We start from the raw sequence: 27,761 nt of genomic DNA on the forward strand, positions 1-27,761 counted from the left end.
AATGCAAGTGGTTATAAAACCGCTGCTTCTTCAACTCACCACCGCCTCTGAGGTGATGTAAAAAAATCTACCAGCACTTTCCTTCAGGGTTATTGACAGGCCACGCTCTTGCATGGTCAATCACAGGAGAGCAGGAGGCGAAGTTGCACAAGGCAATCCTTGAGAAACAGTACATACAGGCAGCAGATGCAGAGTGTATTCTGCTGGTTCGCAGCAAAGATGGGTGGACAGGTTCCTACGTTGGGAACCTTGTTTGCCCACACATTAGGCTCTTATGTATTCTCATCCAATTTCATCAGGACAAATGCCCCTGATTTTACTATAATTAGTCATGCACAGTGTTGCTCATCATCTCTGCGCTACCGGTTGCTGAATTTTAGTTTGTCTAATTAGAAATAAAATAATGTTTTTAATCTATAAATAATGTATACATTTACTTTGACACGTAGGCAGCGGTGGATCCCATCCATAATAATAACACTGACTGGCTTCTGCGCCTGATAATCTGTAGCCAAGAGTGCATGAAAAGTGCGCAACTTCACCAGCTTTACTTTTATACTTTGAAGACATCAATCTGCCTCCTTCAGTTACTGAGCAATTGAATTCTATGAATAAAATCAGAGAAAAAGAAAACAGAATTATTAAAAAATATGTTTATGATTGTTTGTATATACTGTGTGTGTGTGTTTGTATATACTGTATGTGTGTGTTTGTATATACTGTATGCGTGTGATTGTGTGTATATGTTTATAAATGAATATGATTGTGTGCACATGTATGTTTACGTGTGTATATGGGAATGTTATTTAACTGTAACCTATACATGGAATCACACAGTATATAGCTGTATGTGTGTGATTGTGTGTATATGTGTATGTATGGTGTTATATGTGTATATGTGTTTGTATATACTGTATGTGTGTGATTGTGTGTATATGTTTATACATTAATATGATTGTATGCACATATGTGTGTATATGTGTGTGTATGGGCATGTTATTTAACCATAACCTATACATGGAATCACATAGTATATAGCTGTATGTGTGTGATTGTGTATATATGTGTATGTATATATGGTGTTATTATGTGTATGTGTGTTTGTATATACTGTATGTGTGTGATTGTGTGTATATGTGTATGTATATATGGTGTTATTATGTGTATGTGTATGTGTGTTTGTATATACTGTATGTGTGTGATTGTGTGTATATGTGTATGTATGGTGTTATTGTGTGTATGTGTGTTTGTATATACTGTATGTGTGTGTGTGATTGTGTGTATATGTTTATGTATGGTGTTATTGTGTGTATGTGTGTTTGTATATACTGTATGTGTGTGATTGTGTGTATATGTGTATGTATATATGGTGTTATTGTGTGTATGTGTGTTTGTATATACTGTATGTGTGTGTGTGATTGTGTGTATATGTTTATGTATGGTGTTATTGTGTGTATGTGTGTTTGTATATACTGTATGTGTGTGATTGTGTGTATATGTGTATGTATATATGGTGTTATTGTGTGTATGTGTGTTTGTATATACTGTATGTGTGTGTGATTGTGTGTGTGTGTGTGATTGTGTGTATGTGTGTATGTGTATATATGGTGTTATTGTGTGTATGTGTGTTTGTATATACTGTATGTGTGTGTGATTGTGTGTATGTGTGTGTGTGTGTGATTGTGTGTATGTGTGTGTGTGTGTGATTGTGTGTATGTGTGTATGTGTATGTATGGTGTTATTGTGTGTATGTGTGTTTGTATATACTGTATGTGTGTGTGATTGTGTGTATGTGTGTGTGTGTGTGATTGTGTGTATGTGTGTGTGTGTGTGATTGTGTGTATGTGTGTATGTGTATGTATGGTGTTATTGTGTGTATGTGTGTTTGTATATACTGTATGTGTGTGTGATTGTGTGTATGTGTGTGTGTGTGTGTGATTGTGTGTATGTGTGTATGTGTATGTATGGTGTTATTGTGTGTATGTGTGTTTGTATATACTGTATGTGTGTGATTGTGGGTATATGTAAATATGAGTGTGTGCACATATGTGTGTGTATAGGCATGTTATATAAGTGTAACTTATACATGAAATCACATAGTATATAGGTGCTAGCCATATGTGGCATTATACGTTACATAACTGAAAGTAAATAATGTTTTCACATAAACAAACCAGTGCACTGTGGGGTTATAGACCACCCTTGGTGAAGACATTGGGATATCTCAACCATATTTCCCTTTGGGCTCCTGTATCCTTCATCACATTGATATTGTAAATATTCTCCAAGTAAAAAAATACTTTTATCTGGCTGATAATATCCGTTATCTAAAGCTGGTTTGTCGCAGGTCTCTGTAAAAAGGAATAATAGGTGTCACGCGAAACAGACCTTTTATCTCAGAAAGGGAAAAACTCAGTATACCAGTCTAGTATGCACATTATATTAGAGCTTGCATTCTAGAAGAAATATATCAACTCATACAGGCATGGAAACTGCATTAAAGGAACATAACCGTGCAAATACAAAATGTAGTAATGTGTTAGATTATTGTGCCATTATTGTGCCATTGCTGGTATATCAGTATGGTATCAATACCAATGCAAAAGCTTATCTAATGTTTTCTACAGAAAATCACCATTAAAGTCTATGGGGATTTGTGCAGATAAATAAGATGATAATTGTTTCTAAAGGATTGGAGCTGACCCCTATGTGTTTAATCCCAGCAAAGTAGGGTTATAGTTAAAGTCAGCTAAAGTGCAGGAATGCACTATTGTGATCACATCTAGTGAGCCAATGACAAGAGCCATGTGAGCAGTCACCACTCACCAGCTATCTCCCAGTAGTGAACCTACCTAGGTATGCTTTCCAGCAAAATGTACCAAGAAAATAGTTTTGATAACAAAAATAAATTGAAACATATCTTAAAGTTGCGCGCTCTATTTGACACATGAAAGTTAAATGGTTACTCTTTAAGACATTTTTGCACTTATTATATCTATATACTGAGAGGACATATGACATTTTATATCCACAGATATGTGTAAAATACCCAGAAACCCTTGTTAGGTACAGGGGCAAATCTTTTATAATATTCCAAACTTATCCCAAAGTCAAAATTAAACTTTCATGATTCATACAGAGCACTGGTTTTCAAACCTGTTCTCCCTAACAGGACAGAGTTTCAGGATTACCTTGGGTGAGAGCAGGTTAATTACTATGTTTACTAATTATCTGATTATCCAGTTCAAATATCCTCAAAATCTGGCCTGTTAGGGAGGTTTGAGGATATGTAATTAAAAACTAAATTGCAATTTACTTCTATTATCAGTTTGTACACAGACTCTTTAGGTGTATTCTTTCTGAGGCACCAGCTCCAAATGAACATGTGCAAGAGTTCACTGTATATACAGGAGTGAGTCTGTGATTGGCTGATGTATGTCACATGGTACAGGGACCGGGAATGAAAGGACAATTTTAAATTTGTAATAAAAAAAACTACTGCATATTTGAACTTCAAAGTAAATGATGTTGCATTGGCTTTTTTATTATGCATTTGTTTATTATGCATTTCTAATCTGTCCTTTAACCGTTCATTCTAATTTATGCCATTTGTTAAATCATCAATTTTCTTATCACTCCCCTTAATTTTACGCAACCTTTTGTTTTAATTTTCTATCATTTGATTGTAAGGAACAATCTATTAGTTGTACTTAAGTTGTGCACAAGTTTGTAGTTTGAAATAACAACTTAAAATGAATTTGTAACTTCCTATTAAGGGTCAGATAAGAAGTGTCATTACGTGCAAGCCAAAGGGGTTTATTGCGGGTGTTCGCACGCATTGGGTCTTCTGCTTGTATTGCAAGTTGAAAGTAAATGCGATCATTTGAGCGCAACTGAAGTTAACGCTCGTCAGGTTATCGTAACCTCAGAGCTCTGGTTAACTGTTTAGCAAAACAAAAAAAGTGCTAAAAAACACAAAAATAAATTACAAAGTGCAGTGCGAGCGGACATGATACGATGTAGCCTATCATGTCCTCTGCACATCGTATGCTGTCGGCAATTATCATTGCACCAGCAGTTCACAAGAACTTGTGAACTGCTGGTGCAACTCCGCCCCCCTGCAGATTCGAGGCCAATTGTCCGCTAGTAGGGGTGTCAATCAATCCGATCGTATTAGATCGGGTTGATTTCTGCTCGCGGCCTCAGAGCAGGTCGGACAAGATATGCGCAGCGGTCTTTAGACCAATGCTTCATAACTTCCGTTTCCGGAGATCCTGAAGGAACGAGTCTGAAACAAAGGGCATCAAGCTCCATACGGAACTTGATAAATCGGCCCCATAATAACAACATCTAATAACAATTATTCAAAAAAATATTGCACAAAAAAGTTATAAAGGTCTCAAAGATATGAGGTCTCAGGTGTTAGAAAAAAAAGCAGGCAAAGGGCTTTAACAAAGAGATATATATGTGCACAATAATTAAAGTTTTCAATTTTTTCGATCCTTGGGTTAGTGCGCGATCAATAACTATTTACATTCAAATTGTAATACGAGCACCACCTGACGCATTCAAAAAGCTTACTTCTAGCACAGTCAACATTCATGCGGGAGGGTTAAATTGTGCACCATTTGTAATCTGGCCCTAAATCAGGAAACTATTAGTATGCTCATAAATTTTAACATAAAGAGTGAAAACCCATGATATTCCACTCAAAAACAGGTCAAAGCTGTTGAAATCTATAAATGAAACATGTAAATACTGAAATGTTTTAACAAAATATGCAATAGAATGGATTACGGGTAAGGGACAGACAGTCTGGTCTGAATTAGAACAGAAATTGGCTAACCCAATGATGTTAAACTATCTACCATATGCAATAGATAAGGAGCTATCACCGGAACAAAAAAATTATATCATGATAAAAGACACTTTATGGGCATGGAAAAAAGTTAATAGACAATTAGAAACAGGAAATTAAATTAAATTATATATGCCAATACAGGGTAATCCTAGATTCGAACCAGGAAATTACTTCCCTTTCAAAAATAAAGATGGAAGTCCAATAGTGAGGTATATAAAAGAGGTAATGAATATGTTAAAAGGAAAAATAAAAACCATGCCGGAAATTATAAATCAATTTGATTCCTTTAAAGGACAGATTCTTTCATACTTGCAAATAAAACATTTTATTCAAACAAAGGAGCTAAATTTAGTTACAAATATACCAGAAAATATAATGTTAAATATCATTGAAAGAATTAAGAAGATAAAATATAAACTATCAGTCTTATATAAACAACTAATAAAAAAGGAATCAAAAGAATGTTTGAGAAGTAGAACAGAAAAATGGGGTAAGGCAACTGATACAGACATAAGAGAGGAAGAAATTATAAATTGTATAAAAACTGTGAAAAAAGCAACATTAGATATGGGGATGAGGGAATCTAATCTAAGATTACTACATCACAATTACATTACTCCGACAAGAAAAGCAAAATGGGACAATAGGGTTAACCCGGTATGTATAAAATGTAATAAAAAGACACCTGATATAATGCATTATATATGGTCATGTCCAAAAATTAGACAATATTGGTATCAAGTTTCAGCACTCACATCTCAGATTATTAAAACGAGAATAAATTTCGAATTAAATAATATTACGTTCCTTGATATACCTAAAGAAATTGAAAAGAAAGAAATAAGATTAATAACAATGATCGTCTTGATGTCAAGAAAGTTAATATTCAAATTTTGGCTTGAAAAAAGAAAGAAACCTACAATTAGAATGCTGAAAGAAACTATAATGCAACAGATCAACATAGAAGAAAGGGTAGATGCTATACTTGATGTAAATAATAGGACTGAAATATTTTTTGAGAAATGGGCTCTTTATCTGAGAAATCAACCGGTAGATACTCAAAGGGATATTTTAAATCCTTTTAAAGACACAGAATATTTCCTAGAAGCACAAATTTGAGGAGAATGGAGTCACTTGGATTAGACTGATATTGAAGGAGATATACTGAACAGGAGGGGTGGGGAAGGGAGGGGGGAGATTGGAGAGAGGACTTTTATAATTGTTTTTTTTTTTTTTTCTCTTTTTCCATCTCTCTCTGTAACTTCACATCCCTAGAAAAGAACTATAAATATATGAAAAGCATATTCCTCAAGAAATTTGCTAATTGTTTAACAGATAATTTTTTTTAATACAAAAGTAGACTAGGCGAAGGCTATCGGCCAATCTCCCTCATAAACGGAGATGTGAAAATATACGCCAAGATATTGGCGACAAGGCTCAACCAAGTCCTCCCTTGCCTGATCCACCCAGATCAGGTGGGTTTCACCCCTGGGCGCCAAGGTACAGACAACACCAGAAGACTATTAAATGTTTTCTCCGAAGCAGCATCACTTGAGATCCCATTGGTAACCCTATCTTTAGATGCCGAAAAGGCGTTTGATAGGGTCCGATGGGATTATATGACAGAGGTGCTCCGGGCTTTCCACTTCCCTGATCGATTTATCTCTGCAGTCATGGCGCTCTACACAAACCCAACTGCGAGGGTACGGGGACTGGGTTTTGTCTCTAGACCATTCGATATCAAGAATGGCACTAGACAGGGTTGCCCCCTGTCGCCATTACTTTTCACCCTGGTTATCGAACCCTTAGCAAGCCGGCTCAGGGCCTCACCAACTATTCATAGCCTCGTACTCTATGACACCCCTCATTCATTGGCACTCTTCGCTGATGACCTCACGGTGTTCCTTCCGGAGCCGGAGGATTCCCTCCCGGAGTTGTTCAAGCTTATAGCGGATTTTTCAGCAGTGTCTTACTACAAACTGAACTACACCAAAACAGAGGTGTATGCTCTAGGGATGACAACTCACAGGTTGGAGCTCCTGAAAGAGCAATACCCCTTTAAATGGTCCACGGATAGTTTGAGACACCTGGGAATAGAGTTATCCCACGATCCCCAAATCATTATAAAGAAAAACTATGAGCCCCTTTTACAGGAGTTCAGAAGGACCACAACAAACTGGAGTGGATTAGAGGTATCTTGGACGGGCCGCATTGTTGCCCTAAAGATGATGCTGCTCCCTAGGCTGTCATACTTTTTTCGCTGCTTACCGGTAGCGGTTCCTACCTATTTACTCAACCACTTTCAGTCCGTCTTTACCAGATTTATCTGGAGAGGCCATTCTCCCAGAATCTCCCTATCACAATTACAGAAACCGAAAGAATGCGGAGGACTCTCCGTACCAAATGTAACCCACTATTACAAGGGAGCCATGCTATCGCACATAGCAGCCTGGGGAGTACGACCAAATACCTCACAGTGGTACCAAATTGAGCAGGCGTCATTACCTGCAGGGATTGAGCTGGCCGACCTGATTTGGATACCTGACCACGCGGATATCCTCAAAAGTATCTATAGTTCCACCATAAAAACATGTTTGAAAAGCTGGAGAGAACTCCGCTCACACAAATCAATAGCACCTCACCCTTCGCCTATCCATGCCATGAAGGCTATACTGCAATGCCTCCCTGATTCAAGGCCTAGACGATGGGAGAACCTGGGAATCAAGCAGATCTCTGACCTCTATAGAGGAGAACGTCTCATGCTGCCACCAGCTGCTTTCCCAGTGGATGACTTCCCTAAAGACTTACAATTTGAATACTTGAGAGTGACCTCTTTACTACTCTCCTGGGGATTCCCCAAGACGCGACTGCGGACTCTCACACTTTGGGAGAGACGCTGGGCGGCGGGCAAATCTATCAAAGGGTCTCTATCCTTCCACTATAAGCTTCTCTTAGACTCTCCCCATTTTGTCAAACCGGGAGCCGTGAGGGACTGGGAGAGGGATCTGGGGGTGGTGCATCGAGATGTAGTTTGGCAACGAGCCCTCCGAGACGTAAAAATAGCAGTCCGCTGTTCAAATCTATTTGAGTTGTATATAAAACTAGTCTTGCGTTGGCACTGGGTCCCGACTAGGTTGCATAGGGTATTTCCCCTTAGAAGCACAGATTGTTGGAGGGGGTGCGGGCAGAGGGGTACCCATCTACATGTGTGGTGGGATTGCCCTAAGTTGAGTGCTTTCTGGAACTCTGTCGCGGATCTGCTCCGCCAGCTACAACTGTTACAACAGCTAACTGGAGATGTCGCACTCTTTCACCTGGGGCTTCACACACTCCAAAAACCCTCTAGAATCTTATGTATTATCATTTTGCTGGCAGCAAAACTAACCATAGCTAGACAATGGGCTAGGGACTCTCCTTTAACTCTAGCTCCAGTCCTCAAAACACTAGATTATCTACAAAGGATGGAGGAATACTCCCTGAGAGTGGAGGCGCGATCTGACTTCTACACCTCAGTTTGGTGCCCATGGGTCGAATATCAGATACCTAACCCGTGACCGAAAGGTAGTCATTTTAGACCCCCTAAACTTCAGTATCCACCCCTCACCCACGGCCCCCTTATCTGTTTACTTCCCCACTCCTCTCTATTCCTTCTCCCGCAATTATCCCTCCTCCTCTCATACATATAAATATATGTATATATATATATTTTTTTTTTTTTAATTTTTTTTTTAATTTTTTTTCTTCTCTCCCCTATTTCTCTCTCTCTACCTTATGGGACAGTTTATGGTGAAGCTCCTCGGACCTTGCTACCAGTAACATTATTTTGTGTTCATACTACATACAAAATTACTCTTATCTCCCCCCTCCCTCATCACCCTGCAATTCCTGAACTCTGTGAATGATGTCTCACTGCCCACTGGGAGGCAAATACTTTGCTCCCCCGTGTTCGCTTGATGACTTTATTTACATACCCTGAAATTTATATTTGTTCTCATATATCCCCTTTGCTCTTCTCGACAATGACTGTTGAGTTGTTTGACTATTGAATTGCACATTACGCCTTATGACCTTATTATTCTCTCGGAGGTCTTGATCCCACAGTAGGATCTATCAGACATAGAGGTCAATGTGAATACTATAGGAATAAAATGAGGTGATTCAGACTGCTCACAAATATCAGTCTGTTGTCTAAAGTACTGTGTGTATTCTCTCATTATAATGTAAACTCTGTAAATGCACTACCTGTGATCTGATATGTATTGTTCTGTTACTGTTTACCACCTCAATAAAAACTAAATTTATAAAAAAAAAAAAAAAAAAAAAAAAAAGTAGACTAGATAAGATTTTAAAAAATATATAGGAATACAAGAATGGTGTATACTGGCTTCTAACTTAACCTGTATTTGTATTGCCTTTGTTTATGTTGTTCTTTTGACATTGTATTTTTTAATTGTTACTAATAAAAATTATGAAAAAAAAAAGAAAAGAAAAAAAAAAAGAAATGAGTTTTCTATTGGGTGTGACAGCTTTTCTAATAGTTTTGTAATGCTTCGGAAAGGTGTTGAATTATACAATCTTGTGTCATAGGCATGAGAAACCATCACCCAATAGGAGTGAGAAGACATCATGTCATAGGAGTGAGAAGACATCAAGTCATAGGAGTGAGAAGACATCATGTCATAGGAGTGAAAAGACATCATGTCATAGGAGTGAGAAGACATCAAGTTATAGGAGCGAGAAGACATCATGTCATAGGAGTGAGAAGACATCAAGTCATAGGAGTGAGAAGACATCATGTCATAGGAGTGAGAAGACATCATGTCATAGGAGTGAAAAGACATCATGTCATAGGAGCGAGAAGACATCATGTCATAGGAGTGAGAAGACATCAAGTCATAGGAGTGAGAAGACATCATGTCATAGGAGTGAGAAGACATTAAGTCATAGGAGTGAGAAGACATCAAGTCATAGGAGTGAGAAGACATTAAGTCATAGGAGTGAGAAGACATCAAGTCATAGGAGTGAGAAGACATCATGTCATAGGAGTGAGAAGACATTAAGTCATAGGAGTGAGAAGACATCAAGTCATAGAAGTGAGAAGACATTAAGTCATAGGAGTGAGAAGACATCAAGTCATAGGGGTGAGAAGACATCAAGTCATAGGAGTGAGAATACATCATGTCATAGGAGTGAGAAGACATTAAGTCATAGGAGAGAGAAGACATCAAGTCATAGGAGTGAGAAGACATCAAGTCATAGGAGTGAGAATACATCATGTCATAGGAGTGAGAAGACATCATGTCATAGGAGTGAGAAGACATCATGTCATAGGAGTGAAAAGACATCATGTCATAGGAGCGAGAAGAAATCATGTCATAGGAGTGAGAAGACATCAAGTCATAGGAGTGAGAAGACATCATGTCATAGGAGTGAGAAGACATTAAGTCATAGGAGTGAGAAGACATCAAGTCATAGGAGTGAGAAGACATTAAGTCATAGGAATGAGAAGACATCAAGTCATAGGAGTGAGAAGACATCATGTCATAGGAGTGAGAAGACATTAAGTCATAGGAGTGAGAAGACATCAAGTCATAGGAGTGAGAAGACATTAAGTCATAGGAGTGAGAAGACATCAAGTCATAGGAGTGAGAAGACATCAAGTCATAGGAGTGAGAAGACATCAAGTCATAGGAGTGAGAATACATCATGTCATAGGAGTGAGAAGACATTAAGTCATAGGAGTGAGAAGACATCAAGTCATAGGAGTGAGAAGACATCATGTCATAGGAGTGAGAAGACATCATGTCATAGGAGTGAAAAGACATCATGTCATAGGAGTGAGAATACATCATGTCATAGGAGTGAGAAGACATTAAGTCATAGGATTGAGAATACATCATGTCATAGGAGTGAGAAGACATTAAGTCATAGGAGTGAGAAGACATCATGTTATAGGAGTGAGAAGACATCAAGTCATAGGAGTGAGAAGACATCATGTCATAGGAGTGAGAAGACATCAAGTCATAGGAGTGAGAAGACATTAAGTCATAGGAGTGAGAAGACATCATGTTATAGGAGTGAGAAGACATCAAGTCATAGGAGTGAGAAGACATCATGTCATAGGAGTGAGAAGACATCATTTCATAGGAGTGAGAAGCCATAACATCATAGGAGTGAGAAGGAATCATGCCATGGGATTGAAAAGGCACCCTGCCATTGGAGAGAGAAGCATCATGGCAGTGGAGTGAGAAGTCATCACGCCATAGGAGGGAGAAGACATGACACCATAGGAGGGAGAAGACATCACACCATAGGAGGGAGAAGATATGACACCATAGGAGGGAGAAGGAATCATGGCATAGGAGTGAGAAGACATCAAGTCATAGGAGTGAGAAGACATCATGTCATAGGAGTGAGAAGACATCATGTTATAGGAGTGAGAAGACATCATGTCATAGGAGTGAGAAGACATCATGTCATAGCAGTGAGAAGACATCAAGTCATAGGAGTGAGAAGACATCATGTCATAGGAGTGAGAAGACATCATGTCACATGAGTGAGAAGCCATAACATCATAGGAGTGAGAAGGAATCATGCCATGGGATTGAAAAGGCACCCTGCCATTGGAGAGAGAAGCATCATGGCAGTGGAGTGAGAAGTCATCACGCCATAGGAGGGAGAAGACATGACACCATAGGAGGGAGAAGACATCACACCATAGGAGGGAGAAGACATCACACCATAGGAGGGAGAAGACATCACACCATAGGAGGGAGAAGACATCACACCATAGGAGGGAGAAGGAATCATGGCATAGGAGTGAGAAGACATCATATCATAGAAGTGAGAAGACATCAAATCATAGGAGTGGGAAGACATCATAGGAGTAAGAAGACACTGTGCCACAGGATCGAGAAGGAATCATACCATGGGAGTGAAAAGGCACCATGCCATTGGAGTGAGAAGGCAGCATGCCATAGGAGGGAGAAAGCATCATAGCATTGGAGTGAGAAGCATCATGGCATAGGAGTGAGAAGCATCATGGCATAGGAGTGAGAAGCATCATAGCATTGGAGTGAGAAGCATCATAGCATTGGAGTGAGAAGCATCATAGCATTGGAGTGAGAAGCATCATAGCATTGGAGTGAGAAGCATCATGGCATAGGAGTGAGAAGGCATCATATAAGTGTTAAAAGAAATCATGGTATATGACTGAAAAGGCTTCATGGCATAGGAGTAAGAAAGAATCATTACATAGGTGGGAAAAGACATTATGGCATAGGAGTGAAAAGGTATCATGCCATATAAGGGAGAAAGTAGCATGCCAAAGGAGTGAGAAGGGATCACACCATAGGAGCGAGAAGCTATCATGCCATAGGAGTGAGAAACTATCATGCCATAGGAGTGAGAAGCTATCGTGCCATAGGAGTGAGAAGGTATCATGCCATAGGAGTGAGAAGCTATCATGCCATAGGAGTGAGAAGCTATCGTGCCATAGGAGTGAGAAGCTATCGTGCCATAGGAGTGAGAAGCTATCATGCCATAGGAGTGAGAAGGTATCATGCCATAGGAGTGAGAAGCTATCATGCCATAGGAGTGAGAAGGTATCATGCCATAGGAGTGAGAAGCTATCATGCCATAGGAGTGAGAAGGTATCATGCCATAGGAGTAAGAAGCTATCATGCCATAGGAGTGAGAAGGTATCATGCCATAGGAGTGAGAAGGTATCATGTCATAGGAGTGAGAAGCTATCATGCCATAGGAGTGAGAAGGTATCATGCCATAGGAGTGAGAAGGTATCATGCCATAGGAGTGAGAAGCTACATGCCATAGCAGTGAGAAGGCACCATGGCATAGAGCTACATTTTTAACATTTGCTGCTTCCTTAAATCCTGCTGCTCTTGGCACAGGTCTAGTTGGCCTAGGACAGAATATGCCCCTGTTACAGAGTGAAGTAGTATTTAGCCTAAACTGAACTCAGGGCTAAACAGGTTTAATTGTTTTATGGGTAATACATAATTCACATTAGTTAATAAAGTTAATTACTTCTAAGACTGTTTATTAGCACTGCCTACTGCTTAACCAGATCCTCACCAATTAAATGAATTATTATTATTAGTAACTCTATATTTAATGTGCCAAATATAGGGGCACCATAAATAAAGACAAGACAGGGAAATCTAACTGGGAAAAACAGATTGCTGGTAGGGCATGATCAGCCAAGGATAAGGAGTTTCTAGCTCAGAGATTTGGCCATGGATATGCAATAACCTTTAGGAGTTTACTGGTATATTTCTCTTTATGTAGAGGTAGGTGAAGTGAAGGAGTTGGCTAGGGGTGTTTAAAAAGATAATATGAAAGATATGTTTGAGATGTAGAAAACTTTGCAAGTTAGGGTTAGAATTTTGAACTTGATCCTGGAGAATAATGGAAGCAAGTGAAGGGAGAAATAGTTAATTATGAGAGTAAGGGAGATATTTATCAAAGCATCAATCTCAGTGCATTTGCTGGCATCAATACGTTTGCCAGACATCGCTGCCGCGGATCAACATACGTTGCCCCTTATTTATAAAAAAAATTGATTTATATATATGTGTGTGTGTTATGTCAGAAATCTTTTGCAAACAAATTCCTTTTTTTGTTCTAAACAATGTTGTCTTTCATATCTCTGTGTTTATTTATACCACTATATGTATATAGTATTTATTATTATTCTGTGCAGGAATAATTGTGAATATAACATGTAATCAGGGTATTTATTTGCAATCAATTGATATTTTAAGAGCTGGGCCAGTTTTCTCTCTGTACCTGTGTAACCCCTCCTGATTGCAATCTAGTTTTAAAAACCACCCTACACATGTGTAATAAAATGGGCTGGCATATAAGATGACATTTCTTACTGAAAAATAAATTCAAGAGAAGGAAGAAAAACACTGAAAATATAATGACAGTAAAGAGGTGATTTTAATTTCTGCTGTATCTGAATCATGACAGTTTAATGTTAGGTGGGCTATCCCTTTGAGCTATCAGTTTAAGATTATATTTATTCAAACATCAATTGGAATTTTAAAATCATTAAAATATTACACTGTGTGTCCTAATGTCAGCATCAATGTTTTTCTTTAATACTAATTTCACATATACATACTTTCAAAGTATAATACACAATGTAACAAATGGCACTTACAAGTTCTGATGAGTGATCAATGACACAAGTATCGAGCAATTTGATTTGTTAGTGATAGTTTAAAATGTATATTTGAATCAGATTGGCTAATGTCATTAATCATGTGATTATGCATATTCCATCATTCAAAAGTGGTTGAAAAATTCACTAGTGTGTAGGTTGTTTAGGAGTTTGCGTCATAATTGGTGCGAAAAGTGTTGCGTCAAATCTGGTGTGAAGTGGAGAGTGGGACTTGTATTACATGGCTCAAACATGATGCACATAGATTTTTCCAAAAAAATAAAAAAGGAAGTTAGCTATATTATGTTGTGTATTTCATTTTTATCTCTATATCTATTAGTGCAACAAGTTTGGGGCAAAACTTTGCAACAAATTTGGAGAAATAACATTGTCCCCTTGCTTTGTAATGAGAGACAAATTTGTAGCATAATCCATAAGTAGTAATGTATTTTTCATTTTTATCCCTATATCTACTAGTGCACCAAATGTGGAGTAATAATATTGTTTGATTTAGAAAGGGTATACAATTTTAATAAAGTTTCTAATTTACTTTTATTATGTAATATACTTCATTCTCTTGCAGCATCGAACATAAGCTTTCTGTGTTTTCAGACTCCCATTGATTTCTATGGCATCCGCGGCCTCAAGAGTGGCGGATGGAAAACTAGGTACGCTGCGTCGGAATAGATGCGAGCATACCTGTTAAATGTTTGATAAATTGGGAAAAGGGTCAAATAGAGTTGATTGTGAATTCGAAACATCTGTAATGATGCAAGCATCGATCTGCGTTGGATTGAGATTGCGGGAGCGTATATTTCGTCACACATTTCAACATTTGATGATCTTGACGCTTTGATAACTACAGCGGATCAATCTCGCAGCAAATACGACGCGGGATTCAAGCGTATTTCCAGTTGACACTTTGATAAATATCCCCCTAAGTTATGAACTAATTAGAACGTTGTTGCTGTAGTGAAGAGAAGTTTGTGTGTCTATTGAATTATTAATGGTTGTTTTCTGCCAATGTTTCAGAGATGGAAGGGGCAGCTTTTTAAAAGAAAAAAAAAAAAATTGATCTGGTTAATAAAGAAGGGGCATAGTAAAATAATATTCCAAGGCAGCAGATGTGGGGTAAAGGTGTTATAGTGGATGTTTCAACACTGATGAATATTTCAGCTACTGGAGTGCAAGAAGGTGAAATCCGTTTAAGTTCTTGGATGTGGTGGGAGGCCATTCAGTTAGAAATGTTAAGATATTCTGTGATATTCTGTTACATCATTTAGCTTAGAGGAGGTATTAAACCAAAGCAAGAATATGAAATCCCAAGTGAAACATTGTAGGTTGAGAAGAGCAGGGAGCCCATTTCTGAGTCCTGTGGAACACTAACAGATAGTGGGAGTGTTTAGGATGGACCAGGGAAGGAGATGCCGGGGTGGTCAGATATGTAAGATTCATTCCATAATAGGTCTGCCCAGGAGAATGGAGAGTGTTCAGTTTGATGGAGTGATTAACTGAGAGGTTAAAGATAAGACGTATTGAAAAATGTCTGCTGGCTCTGGCAGTGAGTAAGTCATTTACAAGTTTAGTGAGGGCAGTTTTAGCACAGCAGAGGTCCAGGAGAATAGAAGGTCTGTAACACATCTGTAGAGTAATTGAGAGACAAAAGGAAGTACAGAGACTGGGTGGTGATTGGAGAGATGAGTTTGATCCGAGATGGAACTATCCCTACCGCTAAACAGAGGTGAAATAATAAGGTAACGTTTTGGATAGGAGGGACAGATTTAAATGTTATTAAAAAGGATCAAGGGAGATTTTTATAAGGTAAAAGGTACAGACCCACCAGGACACCAGGACATTTCTTGGTGGGATAGAGCAGCTAGTGCTGGTCAGCTACAATTTAAAAGGGACATTCCGGTCAAAATTGAAATGCACATAGTTTAATTACGTAATTGAATAGAAACATATTTGCAATATACCTGTTTTGGAAAAATGCTTCTAGTAAAAGTTATCACTGTTTTAGTGTTAGCATTTTTCTCTGCACGTGCAGCATTGCTAGATATTGTCACTGCTCCCACATTTTAATTACTGCAGCTACTCAGATAATCAGTGGGGCTTGTATCATGTCAGCAAATAACAAATTGAGTCATTGCCAGATGGTACAAGCACCTTAGGCTCTGCAAGCAAGAGCTGTGTTTAAAATGCTGGTGCACAGTGCATATTTAAATACACTTTTGAAACAGCTATAACTTTAATTAGAAGCATTTTTGCTAATGCATTTATATTACAAAAATGCTTCTATTCAATACCGAAATGCATCCATGTGGTTTCCAATTTTGGCTGCAATATCCCTTTAAGGGGGTGGTGAGGCAATGCAGCTTGATCTCCTCTCTTCTTTTCTGAGCTGTACGTCACACAAGGTCACAGCACATTTCCTAGTAAGTTTTGTTTTCTGACCACGTACCATTTTATTAGCCCTTGTTTGAATGATTTCTAATGTCACACAGAATGACACAGCTCTATAGAGAAGCAATTTCACACTGTGCGTAAATCATGGATGTCCTTGGTTTGTAGGGTGCCTCTAGTCTATAACAATAATCTGCCATGTTTCTATTAAGAAACTAATGGCGAGATTACGAGTTTTGGGGTATGAGGGGTGCGGTGCTAACTTGCAAGTTATTCTCACCGCTCACTTACCTACAGCGCTGGTATTACAGGTTTTTACAAACCCGGCATTAAAAGGCAAGAAGTGAGCGTAGAGCAAAATTGTGCTCCATACCGAACTCCAATACCAGCGCTGCTTAAGTCATCGGTGAGCTGGTTGTACGTGCTTGTGCACGATTTCCCCATAGACATCAATGGGGAGAGCCGGCTGAGAAAAAGTCCAACACCTGCAATAAAGCAGCGTAAAGCTCAGTAACGCAGCCCCATTAATTCCTATGGGGAAACTAAATTTATGTTTATACCTAACACCCTAACATGAACCCCGAGTCTAAACACCCCTAATCTTACACTTATTAACCCCTAATCTGCCACCCCCGACATCGCCGACACCTACATTATATTTATTAACCCCTAATCTGCCACCCCGGACATCGCCGCCACTATAATAAACATATTAACCCCTAAACTGCCGCACTTCCGATTCGCAAACACTAGTTAAATATTATTAACCCTTAATCTGCCGCCCCTAACATTGCCGCCACCTACCTACATTTATTAACCCCTAATCTGCCGCCCTTAACGTCGCCGCCACTATACTATATTTATTAACCCCTAAATCTAAGTCTACCCCTAACCCAGCACCCCTAACTTAAATATAATTAAAATAAATCTAAATAAAAATTACTATTAATAACTAAATAATTCCTATTTAAAACTAAATAATTACCTATAAAATAAACCCTAAGATAGCTACAATATAACTAATAGTTACATTGTAGCTAGCTTAGGGTTTATTTTACAGTCAAGTTTGTATTTATTTTAACTAGGTAGAATAGTTACTAAATAGTTATTAACTATTTTATAACTACCTAGCTAAAATAAATACAAATTTACCTGTAAAATAACACCTAACACTACACTACAATTAAAGGGACAGTCAACACCAGAATTTTTGTTGTTTTAAAAGATAGATAATCCCTTAATTACCCATTCCCCAGTTTTGCATAACCAACACAGTTATAATAATACACTGTTTACCTCTTTGATTACCTTGTATCTAAGCCTCTGCAGACTGCCCCCTTATTTCAGTTCTTTTGGCAGACTTGCATTTTAGCCAATCAGTGCTCACTCCTCGGTAAATTCATGTGCATGAGCTTAATGTTATCTATATGAAACGCATGAACTAACGCCCTCTTGGTGAAAAACTGTCAAAATGCATTTAGATTAGAGGCAGCCTTCAAGGTCTAAGAAATTAGGATATTAACCTCCTAGGTTTAGCTTTCAACTAAGAATACCAAGAGAACAAAGCAAAATTGGTGCTAAAAGTAAATTGGATAGTTGTTTAAAATTACGTGCCCTATCTGAATCATGAAAGTTTTTTTTGGACTTGACTGTCCCTTTAAATAAATTATCTAAATTAAATACAATTAAATAAATTAAATACAATTAGATAAATTACAAAAAAAACAAACACTAAATTACAGAAAATAAAAAAGAAATTACAAGATATATAAACTAATTACACCTAATCTAATAGCCCTATCAAAATAAAAAAGCCCCTCCAAAATAAAAACCCCCTAGCCTAAACTAAACTACCAATAGCCCCTAAAAGGGCCTTTTGCGGGGCATTGCCACAAAGAAATCAGCTATTTTACCTGAAAAAAAAATACAAACAACCCCTCAACAGTAAAACCCACCAACCACACAACCAACCCCCAAATAAAACTCGAACTAAAAAAAACCTAAGCTCCCCATTGCCCTGAAAAGGGCATTTGGATGGGCATTGCCCTTAAAAGGGCATTTAGCTCTATTGCGGCCCAAAGCCCTAACCTAAAAATAAAACCCACATCCATCCTCAACGAAGCCGGGAGAAGTCCTCATCAAAGCCGCAAGAAGTCCTCAACGAAGCCGGGAGTAGTCTTCATCCAAGCCGGGAGAAGTGGTTCTCCAGACGGGCAGAAGTCTTCATCCAGACAGCATCTTCTATCTTCATCCATCCGGCGCGGAGCGGGTCCCTCTTCAAGACATACGACGTGGAGCATCTTCTTCTTCCGACGACTACCCGACGAATGAAGGTTCTTTTAAGTGACGTCCAATCAGCCAATAGGATTAAGCTTGCATTCTATTGGCTGTTCCAATCAGCCAATAGAATGCGAGCTCAATCTTATTGGCTGATTGGATCAGATTTTTCAACCTCAATTCCGATTGGCTGATAGAATTCTATCAGCCAATCGGAATCTAAGGGACGCCATCTTGGATGACGTCACTTAAGGGAACCTTCATTCGTCGGGTAGTTGTCGGAAGAAGAGGATGCTCCACGTCGGATGTCTTGAAGATGGACCCGCTCCACGCCGGATGGATGAAGATAGAAGATGCCATCTGGATGAAGACTTCTGCCTGTCTGGAGGACCACTTCTCCCAGCTAGGACGAAGACTTCTCCCGGCTTTGTTGAGGACTTCTTGCCACTTTGTTGAGGATGGATGTCGGATCTTCAAAACTGTAAGTGGATCTTCAGGGGTTAGTGTTAGGTTTTTTTAAGGGTTTATTATGTGGGTTTTATTTTTAGGTTAGGACTTTGGGCCGCAATAGAGGTAAATGCCCTTTTAAGGGCAATACCCATCCAAATGTCCTTTTCAGGGCAATGGGGAGCTTAGGTTTTTTTAGTTAGGGTTTTATTTGGGTGGTTGGTTGTGTGGGTGGTGGGTTTTACTGTTGGGGGGGGGTCGTTTGTATTTTTTTTTCAGGTAAAAGAGCTGATTTCTTTGGGGCAATGCCCCGCAAAAGGCCCTTTTAAGGGCTATTGGTAGTTTAGGCTAGGGTTTTTTTTATATTGGGGGGGGCTTTTAGATTAGGTGTAATTAGTTTAAATATCTTGTAATTTGTTTTTTATTTTCTGTAATTTAGTGGGGTTTTTTGTTTGTAATTTAGCTAATTGTATTTAATTGATTCAATTGTATTTAATTTAGGTAATTTATTTAATTGTAGTGTAGTGTTAGGTGTTAGTGTAACTTAGGTTAGGTTTTATTTTAAAGGTAAATTTGTATTTATTTTAGCTAGGTAGTTAGTAAATATTTAATAACTATTTAGTAACTATTCTACCTAGTTAAAATAAATACAAACTTGCCTGTAAATTAAAAAATAAACCCTAAGCTAGCTACAATGTAACTATTAGTTATATTGTAGCTAGCTTAGGGTTTATTTTATGGGTAAGAATTTATTTTTAAATAGGAATTATTTAGGCCTAGATTTGGAGTTTGGCGTTAGCCGTGAAAACCAGCGTTAGAGGCTCCTAACGCTGGTTTTAGGCTAACTCCGGTATTTGGAGTCACTCAAAAAAGGGTCTAACGCTCACTTTTCAGCTGCGACTTTTCCATACCGCAGATCCCCTTACGTCAATTGCGTATCCTATCTTTTCAATGGGATTTTTCTAACTCCGGTATTTAGAGTCGTGTCTGAAGTGAGCATTAGAAATCTAACGACAAAACTCCAGCCGCAGAAAAAAGTCAGTAGTTAAGAGCTTTCTGGGCTAACGCCGGTTTATAAAGCTCCTAACTACTGTGCTCTAAAGTACACTAACACCCATAAACTACCTATGTACCCCTAAACCGAGGTCCCCCCACATCGCCGCCACTTGATTCATTTTTTTTAACCCCTAATCTGCCGACCGCCACCTACGTTATACTTATGTACCCCTAATCTGCTGCCTCTAACACCGCCGACCCCTGTATTATATTTATTAACCCCTAATCTGCCCCCCACAACGTCGCCGCCAGCTACCTACAATAATTAACCTCTAATCTGCCGACCGCAAAGCGCCGCCACCTACATTATAGCTATGTACCCCTAATCTGCTGCCCCTAACACCGCCGACCCCTATATTATATTTATTAACCCCTAATCTGCCCCCCTCAACGTCGCCTCCACCTGCCTACACTTATTAACCCCTAATCTGCCGAGCGGACCGCACCGCTACTATAATAAAGTTATTAACCCCTAATCCGCCTCCCTAACCCTATAATAAATAGTTTCAATGTTTTCTTACAGCGCTGAAAGTGTGGACCTATAGCTCCTGTCTATAGTGGGTCCCCAGGTGCCCACTTTTAGAAAATATGTGTCAAAACGTGGTTTAGAAAGGAGCGCCAAATCTTGGCGAGGTCTGGTGCGGTATAGGTGTGAAAATATGGTATTCTGTCTGAGAAATTGTATAGCGCTATAGCTCAGCTACAATTATGGTAGTTGTGCTGTATAGATGTGTAGGTTTTGATATCTAGATATAAGATCTAAGAGTGGCACAGTTGATACATAAAAGCATTTAATACATATTAAACATATAAAACAAGGGTGTCGTTTAAAATATATTTTAACAGAACGGCAAGAAATAATGTGTAAAAACACATAAACACATAAATATCTATAAAAACACGCGTGTTTTGCTTTTTAGCTGTATGTATAATGTCTCATAAAATTCGTCTCATATATAGTTGTGTTGGCATAAATCTGAAAATAATAAACAATAAAAAATGATAAAAAACAAAAAAAGTAAATAATGTCCAATAATCCCTTCTCAAAGTTAAGAGATATATATAAAAAAAGGTTAAGTAGTGTCCAAAAATCCCTTCTCAAAGTTAAGAGATATAAATAGATTTTCACATGTGTATCCAAAAAATAAACTGCCCAAATTTAAGTGTTGTCCAAAAACGTGGTATAAATGAATAGTGCAAATCCAGCAGATTCAAAAGTTCTATTAAAAAAGCTTTGCAAAAAACATTTCAAAGAGACATTTAAAAAACATCAAAATGAAGGTAGAAAAAACAGAAGCGCCACATGGCCCAATATTGTTTGTTCAGAGATGAATAAATCTTAAGGTGATGAGTAAACTCACATTTAGTAGAGCACCTCAATTAGTGCTAGATATACGGTCTGGGATCTATAGGGTCACCCAGAAGACCAACCTCCTGCACAGGAACTGATGTCTATATAGGCGAGAGGAAGACACAGGTGCCAATATGGCCTAGTATTGCTGATGCAAAGGTTTCAATACAAGCAAAGAGAGGAATAATACTCACAAAGTGTGAAGCACCTCTTGTGGTGCTATAGAGGCATGAAGGGGTCAATTCAGTCACCCAACAGACTTCTAGCCAGAGATACAAATGGATCCAAAGGTACAAAATACCGGTACGTTTCTGAACCGGAAGTATCTTACTTTTTCCGGCTACTTCCGGTTCAGAAACGTACCGGTATTTTGTCATATATTTCATGCCAAGTTGTAAAACTGGCTCTACATGTGGGATAACTGCTTTCTGCCCCTCCGGATCTGATTGGTACAGAGTAAATACCACTTCCGCCTCACCCATAACATCCGATATAGCTTAACCGGATGTTTACATCTCAGCGGCCATTTCCGGTTAAAAAAACACCGGCAAACCATAACATTTGACCCCACAGCTAACTACTAAGGCACATAACACGAATAAACACATTAGGAACAACATAGACAATGTTTAATAAACATAGACATAGACAAATTCTAAATAAAAGCCTTATCTAAATGATACAGAGACAAATGTGAACTTTTTTTTTTTTTTCTTTTTTTTTTTTTTTTTTTATATACAGATGAGCACTTCCGGCTCAACACTTCCGGTACCACATTTTTGGCGCGAAATTTTGGCGCAAAATTTTGGCGCAAAAATTTGGCGCAATTTCAATGCAATTTGATTGGTTAGAGAAAGGTATAAAGTCTTCAGCTCACCCACACCATACTATAGTCTTGATAAAGGCCTCTCTTGAGGGCCGAAACGCGTTGACAGAGCTATGGTGAGCTATTTATTCCTTGATTGTTGAATTATAATACAGTATTACACTATTGTTATTATCTTTTATTTTCAGGGTTTGAAGATTCCCTAGGATTATTTTTATTTATATTTTTGTATTTTTGCTTATTTTTATTTTTTCTTTTTTCTTTTTATACAGCAAATAATTTTTCTACATGGAAACATAACCCCTCCACATAAGCCCCCTTTTTGGGATCACTCTCACTAGTTTGTGCACATACTAATCATTTATTTTTTGTTTTTTATCTTTTGGATATTTTACATCTTTTTTGGACTTATTTTTATCACTATTTTGGATTGACTTCACGGATTATTCTTTGTCACCATATTTTGATAGACCTTTTTTTCTACCTTCATTTTGATGTTTTTTAAATGTCTCTTTGAAATGTTTTTTGCAAAGCTTTTTTAATAGAACTTTTGAATCTGCTGGATTTGCACTATTCATTTATACCACGTTTTTGGACAACACTTAAATTTGGACAGTTTATTTTTTGGATACACATGTGAAAATCTATTTATATCTCTTAACTTTGAGAAGGGATTTTTGGACACTACTTAACCTTTTTTTATATATCTCTTAACTTTGAGAAGGGATTATTGGACATTATTTACTTTTTATTGTTTTTTATCATTTTTTATTGTTTATTATTTTCAGATTTATGCCAACACAACTATATATGAGACGAATTTTATGAGACATTATACATACAGCTAAAAAGCAAAACACGCGTGTTTTTATAGATATTTATGTGTTTATGTGTTTTTACACATTATTTCTTGCCGTTCTGTTAAAATATATTTTAAACGACACCCTTGTTTTATATGTTTAATTTGTATTAAATGCTTTTATGTATCAACTGTGCCACTCTTAGATCTTATATCTAGATATCAAAACCTACACATCTATACAGCACAACTACCATAATTGTAGCTGAGCTATAGCGCTATACAATTTCTCAGACAGAATACCATATTTTCACACCTATACCGCACCAGACCTCGCCAAGATTTGGCGCTCCTATAATAAATAGTATTAACCCCTAATCTGCCCTCCCTAACATCGCCGACACCTAACTTCAATTATTAACCCCTAATCTGCCGACCGGAGCTCACCGTCATTCGTCGTTCAGTCGTCGGCCAGGATGGATGTTCCGCGTCGGAGGTCTTCAGGATGCTGCCGCTCCGCTCCAGATGGATGTCGATAGAAGATGCCGCCTGGATGAAGACTTCAATCGGATGGAAGACCTCTTCTGCCCCGCTTGGATGAAGACTTCAATCGGATGGAAGACCTCTTCTGCCCCGCTTGGATGAAGACTTCTACCGGATCATGGACATCTTCAGCCCCCCGCTTGGGCTTGGATCAGGACATCGGAGGAGCTCTTCTGGACCGATCAGTGAACCTGGTATGGTGAAGATAAGGTAGGAAGATCTTCAGGGGCTTAGTGTTAGGTTTATGTAATTATAATTTATATTGTAGCTATATTAGGGTTTATTTTACAGGTACGTATTTAGCTTTAAATAGGAATAATTTATTTAATAAGAGTTAATTTATTTCGTTAGATTAAAATTATATGTAAGTTAGGGGGGTGTTAGTGTTAGGGTTAGACTTAGCTTTAGGGGTTAATACATTTATTAGAATAGCGGTGAGCTCCAGTCGGCAGATTAGGGGTTAATGTTTGAAGTTAGGTGTCGGCGATGTTAGGGAGGGCAGATTAGGGGTTAATACTATTTATTATAGGGTTAGGGAGGCGGATTAGGGGTTAATAACTTTATTATAGTAGCGTTGCAGTCCGCTCGGCAGATTAGGGGTTAATAAGTGTAGGCAGGTGGAGGCGACGTTGTGGGAGGCAGATTAGGGGTTAATAAATATAATATAGGGGTTGGCGGTGTTAGGGGCAGCAGATTAGGGGTACATAAGGATAATGTAAGTAGCGGCGGTTTACGGAGCGGCAGATTAGGGGTTAAAAATAATATGCAGGGGTCAGCGATAGCGGGGGCGGCAGATTAGGGGTTAATAAGTGTAAGGTTAGGGGTGTTTAGACTCGGGGTACATGTTAGGGTGTTAGGTGCAGACTTAGGAAGTGTTTATACATAGCAAACAATGGGGCTGCGTTAGGAGCTGAACGCGGCTTTTTTGCAGGTGTTAGGTTTTTTTTCAGCTCAAACAGCCCCATTGTTTCCTATGGGGGAATCGTGCATGAGCACGTTTTTGAGGCTGGCCGCGTCCGTAAGCAACTCTGGTATCGAGAGTTGAAGCTGCGTTAAATATGCTCTACGCTCCTTTTTTGGAGCCTAACGCAGCCTTTATGTGGACTCTCAATACCAGAGTTATTTTTATGGTGCGGCCAGAAAAAAGCCGGCGTTAGCTACGCAGGTCCTTACCGACAAAACTCTAAATCTAGCCGCTAGTTATTAATAGTAATTTTTATTTAGATTTATTGTAATTATATTTAAGTTAGGGGGTGTTAGGGTTAGACTTAGGTTAAGGGGTTAATAAATATAGTGTAGTGGCGGCGACATTGGGGGCGTCAGATTAGGGGTTAATAAATGTAGATAGGTGGCGGCGATGTTAGAGACAGCAGATTAGGGGTTAATAATATTTAACTAATGTTTGTGAGTTGGGAGTACGGCGGTTTAGGGGTTAATATGTTTATTATAGTGGCGGCGATGTCGGGAGCGGCAGATTAGGGGTTAATCATTTTATTTTAGTGTTTTTGATGTGGGAGGGCCTCGGTTTAGGGGTTAATAGGTAGTTTATGGCTGTTAGTGTACTTTTTAGCACTTTAGTTATGAGTTTTATGCTACAGCTTTGTAGTGTAAAACTCATAACTACTGACTTTAGAATGTGTTACGAATCTTGACGGGATAGGGTGTACCGCTCACTTTTTGGCCTCTCAGGACAAGCTCGTAATACCGGCGCTATAGAAGTTCCATAGAAAAAAGACTTTATGCAATTTGCGTAAGTTGATTTTTGGTAAGGCCAAAAAAGTGTGCAGTGCCCCTAAATCTGCAAGACTCGTAATACCAGTGGTAGTAAAAAAGCAGCGTTATGAGGCTTAACTCTGCTTTTTTACTCATAACGCAAGACTCGTAATCTAGCCGTAATATAATTTAATTATGAAATTTTTTTTGGGAAGAAGTATCCAAGTAATCCCCTTGGAAAAAATGGGGCATTTGCATTCTACGGACTGAACAGAAAATAGGACTGGTCTTCAAATGTTTCCTGGACTGCTTTTTATTACCAGTTCACCCCTGATAAATAGATACCAAGAATTATAAACCAATTCTACTCTCCTATATATGAAGCAGCTGGGGTGACATTTTAATAGGAAGAATTATTGTTTTTGCTCATTGCTAGTGGTTCTTGTTTGCTTTGTGAGATATCATATATTATATTACAATTATATATGTTAATTGCTGAACCTCCAGTGATAAAAAGAGTGATAAAAATGTAACTTTACAACTATGTTATGTAAAAAGTATAATATCCTATTATATTAGTCCAAGTGTGTTTGTCCGAAGCTGTCATGCGCAGTAGAGACAGCACGAGGACAAACACACCTAGCCTTACCTGACATGCTGTTGCTGGGAAAGTGGGCATGGTCGGGGGAAGAGAGAGAAAAAGAGAGGGGAAAGAGAGAGAAAAAGAGAGGGGGGAGAGAGAGAAAAAGAGAGGGGGAGAGAGAGAGAGAAAAAGAGAGGGGGAGAGAGAGAGAAAAAGAGAGGGGGGATAGAGAGCAATAGAGAGGGGGAGAGAGAGAGCAAAAGAGAGGGGGAGAGAGAGCGCGCAAAAGAGGGGGGCAGAGAGCACAAAAGAGAGAACGCAAAAGAGAGGGGGGAGAGAGAGTGCAAAAGAGAGGGGGAGAGAGAGCAAAAGATAGGGGAGAGAGCAAAAGCAAAAGAGAGAGGGAGAGAGGGAGCAAAAGAAAGGGGGGAGAGAGAGAGCAAAAGATAGGTGGAGCGAGAGAAAGCGCAAAAGAGAGGGGGAGAGAGCGCAAAAGAGAGGGGGAGAGAGCGCAAAAGAGAGGGGGAGAGAGCACAAAAGAGAGGGGGGAGAGAGCAAAAGAGAGGGGGAGAGAGAGAGCAAAAGAGAGGTGGAGCGAGAGAGAGCACAAAAGAGAGGGGGAGAGAGCACAAAAGAGAGGGAGAGAGAGAGAGAGAGCAAGGGGTGGGACCGCTGTCCTGCAAAAAATGGCCCGTGTGAACGGACTTTAGGAATTAGGACTAGTACATTACATAAAAAATGAAGCTATTATGTTTGCAAAATATCCCTCCTTCTATGTGTCTTGACTAACATATAAATATCAAAGCACAGTGTTACACGAATGTCTGACATCCTCAACTGTTTTCATCAAGTGATTGTAAAAGGTCTAAAGCAAACTCAAGTCATGACTTGCCTGGGGCATTTTGGGTAATTTTTAATAAATTGTTTAATTGTAATTCAAGAACAAAAAAGGTACTCACTTATGCATCTCCCTTGAGTAACTCGTCCGTTAGGGAGACATTCCACCTCCACAATATCTGTCCCATCTGGAGCTACAAATCCTGCGTCACACTTGTAGTATACTTTCTCTCCACTCATCGGAAAATATATTTCCCCCCAAATGAAAGCATTTTTCAGTAGATCTATTTTGCATGATCCTCAGATAAAGGAAAAAAAAAAGCGTATCATTTACTCTCTGTACATTTGTTTCCTCTTTAGACACACAACATAATTCTAGCAGTAACATTATGATATGACACATATTTTACTCTGTTAAAAAACTGCAATTTTTATTCAGTGTTTTCTACAAAAGAAAGGATTAAAGTGATGGTAAATTTCAGACTTTAAGAATGTTCAATGAAAAATATATTAGTGTATAAGCAAAACCACATCATTATTTAAAAGAAAAAAAAGTGTATTTATATTTTAAAATACAAGATTTATAATCCTACTTGGTATCTTCTGTTCCTCCGCAACCGTTCATTTCCTCTTATGGCAGGGCTGTTACATAGACAGCAGTCACACCCACTCTCTACATAGGCTTTCTTAGGGCTTTCAAAGGGCTGGACTTCAAGAATGTCATATGACACACACACTGATTGGATATTCATTGGAATTGTCATTAAAAAAAAATAGAGTTGATCCCAGTGGGCCGGCATAACATTGTAATAGAAGCATTACTATAGGCGTGGATTTATCCCTTTTCAAGGATAGACAAAAAAAAAAGGTACACATAT

The 27,761-nt window shown here is 38.6% G+C and overlaps 1 protein-coding gene across 1 annotated transcript in view; it reads right to left on the bottom strand.

The window, feature by feature from the left end:
* Positions 1 to 27,761, bottom strand: part of LOC128641196 (uncharacterized) — a 287,350-nt gene that overhangs the window by 192,383 nt on the left and 67,206 nt on the right. Inside the window, exons 4-6 of the mRNA XM_053693763.1 lie at positions 27,006 to 27,182; positions 2,175 to 2,351; positions 438 to 605 (exon numbers count right to left, since the gene is read on the bottom strand). Coding sequence (XP_053549738.1) covers positions 438 to 605; positions 2,175 to 2,351; positions 27,006 to 27,182 — 522 coding nt within the window. The remainder of the gene's footprint in view (positions 1 to 437; positions 606 to 2,174; positions 2,352 to 27,005; positions 27,183 to 27,761) is intronic.

This window comes from Bombina bombina, chromosome 10 (genome assembly GCF_027579735.1).
Source record: "Bombina bombina isolate aBomBom1 chromosome 10, aBomBom1.pri, whole genome shotgun sequence".
Taxonomy (NCBI): Eukaryota; Metazoa; Chordata; class Amphibia; order Anura; family Bombinatoridae; genus Bombina; species Bombina bombina.